The 11825-nt window shown below is 44.2% G+C and overlaps 1 protein-coding gene across 4 annotated transcripts in view; it reads right to left on the bottom strand.

The window, feature by feature from the left end:
• Nucleotides 1-6162: 6162 nt before the first annotated feature.
• The window catches only part of MSANTD3 (Myb/SANT DNA binding domain containing 3), a 31418-nt gene continuing 25755 nt past the window's right edge, over nt 6163-11825 (bottom strand). For all 4 annotated transcript variants that reach the window (XM_045081636.1, XM_045081634.1, XM_045081637.1 and 1 more), the window contains one exon: nt 6163-11292. In XM_045081636.1, coding sequence (XP_044937571.1) covers nt 10883-11292 — 410 coding nt within the window. In that variant the 3' untranslated portion in view covers nt 6163-10882. The remainder of the gene's footprint in view (nt 11293-11825) is intronic.

Genomic DNA, 11825 nt, shown 5'->3' with positions numbered 1-11825 from the left:
GACTACACATAGATGATATTATTGAGTTAATATCAGTTTTCTTAAGTGTGATAATGCGATCATGGTAATATTGGAGCATGTTCCCATCCTTTGTCCATGCATGCTGAATAATTTAGGGGCAAAGTGTCATAATGTCTGTAGCTTTCAAGTGCTTGAAAGAGACAAAAGCTGTTAACAGGTAAATCTAGGTGGAGAATTAAAAAAAGACTTAAAAAAAAAAACCTCAATGCAGTCTATTTCTTCATTACTTCATCAAACATTTTTTTTTTTTGCCATGACCTTGGGTAGCTTTATGCTTACAAGCATAAACTGTGCTTCTTAATGTGCTAAATTAAATTAGATTGAAATCTTTAAAAGCATCATAGCAAGAAAATTGCTCTGCAAAGCTTTTTAGACATAAAAGAACTTCTAATTTGTGTAGGAGTATAAGTGAAGATATGGTAAAGTGGGAGAGAGAGAGCCACAAAATAATAAAAAGAACACTTTTCTAGGAGTCAGAGCACCTCTGGGTCCAGCACTTCACCACAGGATATGTTAGATTCCTTGTCAGCACTGTGGGGCTGATGGTACTGCCTTCATCATCCTGCTGCACAGGTACTGGAGAAACAGGATGTGAAAAGGCTTTATCTACTGGAAACAAGTATGCAAGTGAATTGATCTGTGTTATCACACCATGGTGATGTCCTATTAGCAGTGGTTCTGGAATTTTATTATACCTAACAAGCAACTGGAAAGCTTGTTAAAAGTGTAGATTTCCAGTCCAGCCTTGGGGATTCTGAATCAGTAGCTCTGGGGTGCACCCAGCATTTGCTTTGTCAGGGCACCCCCATATTCTCTGGTGGGAGGGGATGTGAAAACCACGCTTCAAGAGCTATCGTGGAAGTCACCATGACCTAAAATCCTTGCTACTCAATGTTTGGTCCATGGACCAGCAACCTCACTACCACCTAGGAGCTTGTTAGGAATGCAAAATCTGGCTCCACACAAGCATAAATTCTGATTTACTGAATCAGAATCTGCAGTTTCAACAGAGTGCTCAGGTGATTCCCATGCACATTAATATTTGGGAGCCGGAATGATTGACGACCTCTCTTTTTAGCCTTGGTCTGATTCTCAGCTTGCTCTCCAATAGAACTGGGCCCCCACCCTTGCTGCTCCTGAGGCCTTTAACCTTACTTAGCTCTTCCCTCTGCTTCTCTTTTTTTCTGGCTCCTCATTGGTGACTGATATTTGATGAACGTAACCAAAGTTGCTTATTTTCTCCCATGCTGTAAATAGACTAATCAGCATACTGGCTAGGTATCTAAACCTAGTTGAGGTATTTACTAGGTATGTGATCAGCTTTTTTATTGTGCTGACATAAAATTTACCATTTTAATCATTTTTAAAGACTTTATTTATTCATTTGAGAGAGAGAGAGCAAACATGGGTGCGGGAGGGGCAGAGGAGAGGAACAGACTCCCTGCTGAGCAGGGAGTCCATGAGGGGCTCAATCCCAGGACCCTAAGATCATGGCCCAAGCCGAAGTCAGATTCTATTTTTTTAATTTAATTTTATTTTTTTAATTTTATTTTTTAAAAGATTTTATTTATTTATTCGACAGAGAGAAATCACAAGTAGGCAGAGAGGCAGGCAGAGAGAGAGAGAGAGGAGGAAGCAGGCTCCCCGCAGAGAGCCCGATGCGGGACTCGATCCCAGGACCCTGAGATCATGACCTGAGCCGAAGGCAGCGGCCTAACCACTGAGCCACCCAGGCGCCCCCCGAAGTCAGATTCTTAACCGAGTCACCTAGGCACCCCCATTTTAACTATTTTTTTTTTTAAAGATTTTATTTATTTATTTGACAGACAGAGATCACAAGCAGGCAGAGAGGCAGGCAGAGAGAGAGAGGAGGAAGCAGGCTCCCTGCCGAGCAGAGAGCCCGACGCGGGACTCGATCCCAGGATCCCGAGATCATGACCCGAGCCGAAGGCAGCGGCTTAACCCACTGAGCCACCCAGGCGCCCCATTTTAACTATTTTTAAGTGTACAGTTCAGGTATGTGATTTATTTATTTATTTATTTATTTATTTGAGAGAGAGAGAGAGGTGCCTGCGTGGCTCAGTTGTTAAGTGTCTGCCTTTGGCTCAGGTCATGATCCCAGAGTCCTGGGATCGAATGGGGCTCCCTGCAGTGCAGGAAGCCTGCTTCTTCCTCTCCCACTCCCCCTGCTTGTGTTCCCTCTCTTGCTGTGTCTCTCTTTGTCAAATAAATAGATAAAATATTAAAAGAGAGAGAGAGCATGAGCACAGGGAGGAGCAGAGGAGGAAGCCGACTCCCCACCGAGCAGGGAGCCCAATGTGGGGCTCAATCCAGGGACTCCAGGATCGTGACCGGAGCTGAAGGCAGTTGCTTAACCAACTGAACCACCAGATGCCCCAGATATATGATTTTATTTTATTAACATGTAATGTATTATTTTTTTCAGGGGTACGGATCTGTGAATCATCAGTCTTATACAACTCATAGCACTCATCACAGCCAGGTATGTGATTTTGAACAAGTCACTTAACATCTCCAATCTTCATTTCATATTCTTTGAAATATGGATGAGGGGCACCTGGGTGGCTCAGTCGATTGAGCATCTGACTCGGTTTGGGCTCAGGTCATGATCTCAGGGTCTTGAGATCAAGCTGCACATTGGGCTCCACACTCAGCAGAGTCTGCTTGAGATTCTTTCTCTTCCTCTCCCTCTACTCCTCACCCCCAAATGAATAAATCATAAAATATATATATATAGAAGATATTACCTATTTCTGCAGAGTACTTTTTTTTTCTGCAGAGTACTTAAAAATTAAATGAAATAATATACAAAGGTGCCTAAGACCCACAGAAGATGTTAATAAATGCTAACTCCCTTCCTTCATGTAAAGTAGGTTTCAGACACCCCTGGTTTGTTTTTATTTTGTATTTTTTTAAGATTTTATTTATTTATTTATTTATTTGGCAGAGAGAGAGAGAGGGATCACAAGTGGGCAGAGAGGCAGGCAGGAGGGGTGGAAGCAGGCTCCCTGCTGAGCAAAGAAGCCCCACGAGGATCCTGAGATCATGACCTGAGCCAAAGGCAGAGGCTTAACCCACTGAGCCACCCAGGTGCCCCAAACAACCCTGGTATTACAACAGATGTCATCTACTGAAATTAACTCCTAGGAATTTTAAAAACATATGCAAAAATCTACACATCATTGCCTTAGAAAAGGGTAATTTGTAAAACAGAAGTATTCTATCATCTATAGAATTGGGCAATTTGAAACAGCTGATGGGAACAGTTACCCATTTACATTTTGTTTGGAAAATTACATTTTGGGAAGCAGCAATCCTTTTGTGCCCATTATATAGAAATTCTTGTATTCACTGTACGTAAATTATTTTAGAAACAATTTAAGTACAGCCATTATTCTAATATCGATAACTTTTACAAGTGGAGCTTTCAACCTTGGGACTGGTCCTCTTGGATGCAGTATTTGAATTCCATTTATGTGCTCGTTATCTGTTCAATTTGGGCTACATGCAGTAAATTGAAAAGATTAGTTTAGCTTGAGAATTGGACTAATGAGAACGGGGCAAGGGAATTTAGATTCCCCTCCTCCAACATCCTTATTTGACAAACAAGGAAATTAATATTGAGAAAGACCTAGTCACTTGTCCTCACTCATATGAGTTACCAGCAAACCTGGGACTAGAGCCCAGGTTCCCAGAGTGTGTCCGAGTGTCATCTGACTTTGAAGAATGGGTGATACTTCAGCAGCATAGGTGACGGGAAGGGGTTGTAGAGAGGCTGATAGCACTCCAGCTGGAGAGATCAGTGGACGTTCCTGCACAAAGCCAGGCTCTGAAACAGAGAGGCTTAATGAGTGTACTCAAGGAGTGTCCGAGAGAGGAGGCTAGAACGGGGGAGGTGAAGATGAAATTCTGTGATGTCAGAAGAGAGTCTGGGATTCTCTTATAACAGAATATCAGAAGAGAGTTTTAGGGCCTCCTTTTTAAAATTTATTTTATAGTTTATACGGCTCTTCCATATTTGTATTCTCATATAATCATTATAGCAATCTTGGGAAATATATATTATACAGATGATGGTCTAATGTTCTGGAGGTCAGATTGTTTGCAAAACTAAGATTTGAACCCAGGCTCTGAATAGAAAGGCTGTGTATTATGTTTGTTTGTTTGTTTGTTTTAAAGATTTTTATTTTTAAGTAACCTCTGCACTCAGCATAGGGCTCAAACTCACAACCCCAAGATCAAGAGTTGCATGCTCTACCGACTGAGCCAGCCAGACACCCCATGTGTATTGCAATTCTTAAAAGCATGAGCTCCGGAGCAGACCACCTGGGTTCAAATCTCTATGGCCCCATTTAGAAGCCATATGAACTTGAGAGGAAAAAAAAAAAAATAATGACTAAAACTCAGTATTTACGTGCCAGGGTATGTTTGTTTTAAATGCATAGAACTAAACACATAGTACTCACTTCATCCAACATCCCTATTACTCATTATCATCGCTGTTTTAAAGCTTTCTCCCCCGGAAGAGAGATGAAGGAAAGAAGTAAGGAAGGGGTGCTCAGTAAAGGATGAAAAACAGGGATGCATTTCTTCCTAGATGCTCTGTTCTTTGACTTATCTCAACTCCTTGGTATTCCACGGGTTCCCTTAGATACTGCGGCAGATTATATGGTTGTTCAAAATATTCACCTCTTCCCCTCATCTTTTTCTTTTTTTTTTTTTTTAAGATTTTATTTGTTTATTTGACAAAAATCTCAAGTAGGCAGAGAGGCAGGCAGAGAGAGAGGAAGGGGAGCAGGCTCCCTGCTGAGCAGAGAGCCCGACATGGAGCCCAATCCCAGGACCCTGGGATCATGACCTGAGCTGAAGGCAGAGGCTTTAACACACTAAGCCACCCAGGCACCCCTTCTCCTCACCTTCTTAAGAGGACTCTACTTCCCTCCCTTTGACTTTGGCCAAGGAAATATTAATTACTTGCTTTGACAAAGGAAATAGTAGCAGATTTAACACTGAAATTTGAAATGTGCTTCCGCAGTTGGGCTTGTCCTCTTGTACTTCTGCTGTCACAATGAGAAGGGGCTTCCCCTGCGTAACAGCACCTGCCCCTTCAGCCTAGGGCTCAGGGTGACCACATGAGAGTAGATCTGCCCAGCTGCCCCCCCGGACTTCCCAGTGGCCGAGTGGCTGGACAGACCACCGTGCAGAGGAGCTAATACTAGACCATCCAAAGACACTCTTCGAGACTCAAGGATAAGAATCTAGATCCAGGGGTGCCTCACCAGCAGAGCGTCAACCTCTGAGCTCCCTTCTTTACTCTGGAAGCTGAATGAGAAGATGGGACAAAACCTGAAACCTTAACTTCTACATTGACTATAGGATTTTCTCTATAACAAGTATCCTTTTTATCAAAAATAACCAACTTCCTAAAGAACAGGGTTTGGAATTCTTTTCCTACAACAAACCCTAAAGAGAAAACTGAAATCAGAATCCAGTTAAATCTCTTGGCAGTCACCAGGAGTTAAGAAAGGGAGCCCATATTTATGGATAGAGAACTTCCCACTCTGAGCCCTTTAATGAAGTTACATGATTAATATTACACACACACACACACACACACACACACACACACTGGCAGTGCAGTGAGGGCATTCTGCAAGTAGAGCTAGTGCTTCTGATCCTCTCACTCACAAGCAGCAGGATCACCATTCTGCTCATTCCAAGGAGTGGCAACAGTGAGAGAACTTTCGCTCATAATCTGGAGATCTGGAGAATGTAGGATCGGAAGTTTTCCACCTCATGATGATAAACTGCACTGGTAGGGTAACAGCCAGCTCGCAAACCCAACAGTTACAGAGGGCAATGGAGGTTCGATAGTATGTTCTTCAAAAATCTTAACTTCAATCATTCTTCTATAAATTGAATCTCATTCTAAATGCACCAAAGGACTGTTGAAGAAAACATCATGTTGAAATTTTTCACCCAGAAAATAATCCCACTCTTGGATCCCTCGTGGAAGCTTTCTATACTGGGTGTTCCTAAACCACAGTATGCTTGGGGTACTTCCCCTAGAAGGCAGATTCTCTACAGGACGGCATCCACATCACAATGACAACAATAATGTTAAAATGCTTTACATCACTCTTTATTTCAAAAGTGCTTTACTAACATAGACTAATCTTCACAACATTTAAGGGAGGTAGATAAGTATTACACCACTTTCACAGATGGAGAAACGGAGGCAAAGATTAGTAAATTGTGTTGAAGGGCATAATATATGGCACGGTTTAGGTAAAGACTTTGTCGCTGTCATGGATCACTGGTGATCCTTCCCATGACTTCTGAGTCCCACCAACACAAAAGTAGCAGACGCAGCCTGGAAGCAGGTTGTCCCCAGTCTGGCTAGTCTAAGGTACGTGGCACCTCGTTGCTACCCAATGTTGAATGTGCTGCCCTTTGGCAAATATTTCCCTCACACCCGTTCTCACATGACTCCACCTCTGAAACAGGGGAGACTGGGAGCTGTTGTGGGTACAGGAGGGGCTGGAGGAACAGGGCCAGGAAGACGGAAGACAGAAAATATGAACTGATATCAATGCAAGGGTGAGGGAGAACAGAAGGACCGGCTGGAAGCAGCCCAACGAAAAGGAAACCCACAGCAGAAAAGAAGTGTCACTCCACTTGAAAAGCTCAGACATCCAGAAATGCTATTAAAAGGGTAATTCTTAGCAATGACATTATAGAACCACTCCTCATGGCTTTGCCAAATATAATTATCAGGTCCTTCTGACATTCCAAGGAGGCAGAGCCATTCCTTCCCCTGGTTCAGGCCAAGTGCTGATGTAATTGACCTGACACTGCAGAGGCTGTTGACAACTCAAATGCACTCTGCCATCATGCCACCTCTCTTCCTCCACTCTCTTCTGAGGGGGGCGGGGGTGGGGACGGGGAGGCTAATGCATTTTAAGATTCTCTCTGCAAAATTCCTAAAACATTCCCTAAATTTTTGCTGCATAAGAGGGTAGGATTCCATGTTTGACCTTTGTAAAGGGGCTGTGATAGGCATACATGGGGATCACCAGCCCTTCTCAGCCAATGCCCCTTTATACAACATGGGACACTAAGGAAAGAACCTTTTCTGCTCTTTCTAGCACAAAGCTATTATAAGAGATGGTGACGTGCACCACCAGCTGCAATGGAAGTACTGGGGGCAGAGGCAGCACCAAATGAAGGGGCTGACAAGGACCCAAGGAAGGGCTAGAGCGTAGGATGGACAGGGAGAAGAGGCAGAAGTCGGAGCAAAGAGAGGACAAGCAAAGCAGAGATGGGCACAGGGGCTTGTGTTTGAGGCTGAGTGGCAGGTAACAGCATTAGTTCATCTCTTGGCCTCTCCTGGTTTGGGTCAGAGCCAGAAATGCATCCTTTCTGCCTCTATTTTAATCAGCAGCATTATTCTTTCAGGCATCTAGCTTTAACACCTCGCCCCTCCTCTCCAACAAAAGCAATCAACTGCCAAGCCTGACTGATTCCACCTCTGCCGTGCCCTTCACTTTGCTCTCCCTCAGTCCGACTACAGCCTCCTCTAGATCCTCTTATCATCTCGTCCTACCCAGGACCAGACCCTCCCACCTCACCTCCCGGGCTCCAGTCTTCTCTAAACTCAGTTGCACCTTCTCATCTTCCTCCTGGAACACCGTGTTGATCATGCTACTGCCCAATTTGGAAAATGACCGCGTTCTCACTGCCTCCCAGTTATGTGTCTCATCATCTTGAATCTTCAACAGGACCTTGCATCTAGCAAAGGTTCGCCTCTTTCTGAATCTCCATCTGTCCAAATGCCAACTCTAAAGACTTAACTCAGATGCCACCTCCTCCAGGAGGCCTTCCTTCCTCCTGGAGGAGGTGGCATTTGCTCTGAGCTACCGATGCACTTGAAGACATGCGCTAATGAGGTACATGACAGCTGTGAACAAGTCTTACCTCCCCTACTGGCTGTGTCCATGATTTGGCCGGGTGGGGGACTGTGAACTGTAATAAATTTGTCTATTCCCTACAGCACCTACCAAGAAATGCTTTTGCATTTCCACTTCAGGTAAGGAATTGCTCAACAGTGAAATGAACATATATCTGTCCATGAATGGAGACACCAAAGTACACTATGGGTATGATCTGGCTCTCAGGACAAAACAAATCCTTCACGGACTTTGAGGGATGGGATAGGGGCAGACAGGTGGGACCATTTTTTTGGAATAGAGAGAGCTGGGACAGAACTTCTCCTTTGCCATTTACTAGCTACTGGTCTGGTACAAGATGGTTCTTCTCTGAGCATCATGTCCTCACTTCTGCATAACCTCACAAGGTTAAGGATCAAATGGAGGCACATCTGTGAGCTCAACACCACTGGTTCTCAATCCCAGAGACTTGCCATAATCTCCATTAAAATTTTCCAAAAATGGGTCAACAGAATCAGAATCTTCTGGGAGTGGGGCCAGGTAGGACTAGTTATTTACAAAATACTATTTCTAATGCATAGCCCAGGTTGAAAACTGTTATAAACTCATAAATAACACTAACAGTAGAGCAAGATGCTTTAGGCTTCTGGTTTCATTATCCTTTATTTGGTTAGGAATTAGTTCTGTTTTTATACTTTCATTATGTGTGTGAGCATTTTTTGTATTGTGTTCTGCATGGTTGTGTTTAAGTGCTTAAGTGATAAATTCTGAGAGAGGATGATAACCGGCACACTGCTGTACACAACGTGTACCTAACCCAATTGTGGGGGTGGGGGTGGGGAGAGAGGAAGTAAAAACTTCACAGAGTCCTCTGAAACCTTGCTACACAGAAGTGTGCTGACCAGGCAGGCAGAGCTGGCATAACCTGGAAGCTTATAAGAAATGCAAAATCTCAGGTCCCACTCCAGAAGCTGCACATTAACAAGATTTCCAGATGGGTCAGTAGGCGAAGCAAAGCAAAATTTCTCTCAGTTCACATCTGTGCTGAGGGTCTGCTGTTCCCTGCCCTAATCCTGAGGAAATGGGAGGGCATGGAGAGTCAAGTCCTGTCAAGTCCCATAAACTGTTTAGGCTGGAGACTTTATCGAGATGTGTCTTGTCTAAAGGGTCCAGTTGGTAAAAGCTAAATGAAGAACACAAATCTTTGCAAAAGGATCCTTCCTTTCAAAGACTCGTCTTCACACCTTTCCTTCAGATCACCAGTTCCTCTAAGATATTTAAAATATGATCAGAGGAGAGAATAAACTGATATAAACACGTAAGTTTTAGGCAGTGGTTCAATAACATGTATATGTTTATCTTACTGAACTCCTAGTCCCAAAACTGTGAGGACAGAAGCAGTAATCAGTTCTTCCCTGTTGACCCGCACCCTCTGGACAACTATGATATCAGCGGTACCCATCCAAGGCTCTGCAGACCATACCACAGTCAAGGAGCTGCAGCAGATTCTGAACATGATCTAGACCAACTTCCTTGTCGTATGGACAGGAAAGACCAGAGCCACGGATTAAAAGGAGTTATCCCAGGTCACATAGCACATTGAAGCAGAGCCACGATCGGAATTCAGGCCCTGACTCCTAGCCCGACACTCCCTACAGAGCCTCTGCCACACATACTTTTCTTTCCCCACCACAAGGCCTTGACATTTCATGCTCAGAAACTGCTGACCTGCCTTGGCACGTGGTGTCACTTCGCTTGTTCCAGCGACTGCCATGCCCAATGTCCCAGAACCGTTTTTAACACTAGGCTACAGGAGAAGCTCTATCCCAACTCAACCAAAATATCCACTTGCCAATCTATATTTCCAAATATGTTGGCAATGGGTTAAGAAGCCCAGTGCTAACTGAGCAGTGCAAACTACACAGCATTACTCTTGGCTAGCACCATGAGCACAGTGAGGGAAGGGCCTTTCCCTAGGTGGTTGGAGATTAAAAACAGGGCACCCATTAACTCAGTAGTACAAAGTTGGGAGGATGCTACAGAGGGAAAGCAAAGACGAGCACAGTGGGGGAGGCAGCACCTTCGAAAAACACACACAGTGTGACTATAAAATTGCAAGTCTTCTCTTTTAATAAAACGGACAGGACAGATCATAGAAATCTAAATGCACGTGTCTCCCTCAGAGCAGTTACAGCCTTAGTTACAACAAAGCTACCAACTGTTAGAGCCACTATTTGCAAGCCCTCTTTGGGTGAAGGCTTTCAAAGGGGGGTTATGAGCCACATTAGAAAACATCCTTCCAAAGGCTGGATGGTTTAAAATCAGAAAAACCACTCAAAGAATGACAATGAAAACAAAATGAAACAAAACAAAACAAAACAAAAAAACAAAAACAAACCAAAAGACAAAACAAGAGGTGCTGTGTGTGGTTCCCAGGGAGGTTCCCTAAAGACCTCCAGCCAGTTCTAAGCAACAGCCCCACAACGTGTGGCCTCCAGGGTCTTTTAGCTGCTTTCAACAGCAGCATGTTCATTTGGAGAGAAAAGTTCTGCTGTCTACTTTAAAAAAAAAAAAACAGCCACACTTCTTTATAGTCACACTTGCAATCTGATTAAAAAAATACAACAACAACACTCACACATGGTTCTCGTTATGAATTCTAATTAAGAGACATTACATTCAGAATTCTAGCACTCATAGTGATCATTTTCAGGAGACTGGAACAGCTTCTTTGCCATTGGCAGCGGGGGCATGGGGTGCGGCTGTTTACCTGAACGTATTCTTAAATACTGACTACTACCGCGCTAAGTTTCCTAGTCGTAGCTCTGTTACGAGGTCCTGACCGCGAGCTCACGTTCCGGATCGCTTACAGGGGAGCCGCCCCCGCAGTCTTAGGGTGAATTGGGAAAGGGCCGGTTAAAGGAGGAGACAGGCCACTCCTTGGTGAAAGTTTGTAGTTTTCTTTCCCAATACATCTTCTTTTTATTGAGAACTTCCATTTTTATCCTGTGCTCCTCCTCTGCCATCTCACACTCCCGCTCTATCTGCTGGATTTTGGCCACATGCACCTCGTTCATTTGTATCAGCTGCAGCTGTAAGATGGACATTTGTTGGTGGTGTTCTTCCTCATGCATCTTTTTTAAAGCACCTTCCTGAGAGGTTTTGCTCCTGTAGTGTTTATTGGCTGTGATTCTGACAGCCGAACACGAGGGTTCAGGTTGGGAGGTCCCCTCACACACTGGAAAATGTATGAACTCTTTCTCATCATCGCACAGTTCTCTATTTGAAACAGCAAATGATTCTGAAAAACAGTAGCAGAAAACACACGTTCAAAGATTTTACAGGCAGAGAGAAAATCGATCCTATTTCAAATGACAGGTCCCCCGCCACAGGATGGAGTGTTGGCCTGCATGTCTACGGGCACCCTTGTCACGCCTGACCTTTGAAAAACCTGCAAATCAAAACCAGCGTTCCCTTCAGAAGTCATGATACAGGGTTTTGTCCTGTCATGTCTAGAACTGTGAACTCCGGGAACAGTGGTCCCAAACTGTGCTGATCAAGAACTGGAGACCTTGGCACAGTGATCTAAGTTCTCAGCAGAAGAAGTCAGCAGAAGACCACGCACGAGGCCAACAGTGGGTTTTCAGATTAAATTCTCCCTCAGTCTGACCTCCCTCTCTCAGTCTCTCACCCAGCCGTGAAGATGTATTATGTTCAATCTCCACGGGGGTCCCACTGCTCTGTTTCCTGGTCACAGGTCTGAACCCTGGATCTTACAGATCTTACAGATGTTCCTGAAAGGTGAGTCTGCATTCCTCGGAGGTGTAACCTCCT

Source organism: Mustela putorius, unplaced genomic scaffold (assembly GCF_011764305.1).
Source record: "Mustela putorius furo isolate JIRA1106 unplaced genomic scaffold, ASM1176430v1.1 tig00000580_pilon_pilon_pilon, whole genome shotgun sequence".
Taxonomy (NCBI): domain Eukaryota; kingdom Metazoa; phylum Chordata; class Mammalia; order Carnivora; family Mustelidae; genus Mustela; species Mustela putorius.
The sequence above is the reverse complement of the archived record's forward strand: the minus strand, read 5'-3'. Positions and strand labels throughout refer to the sequence as shown.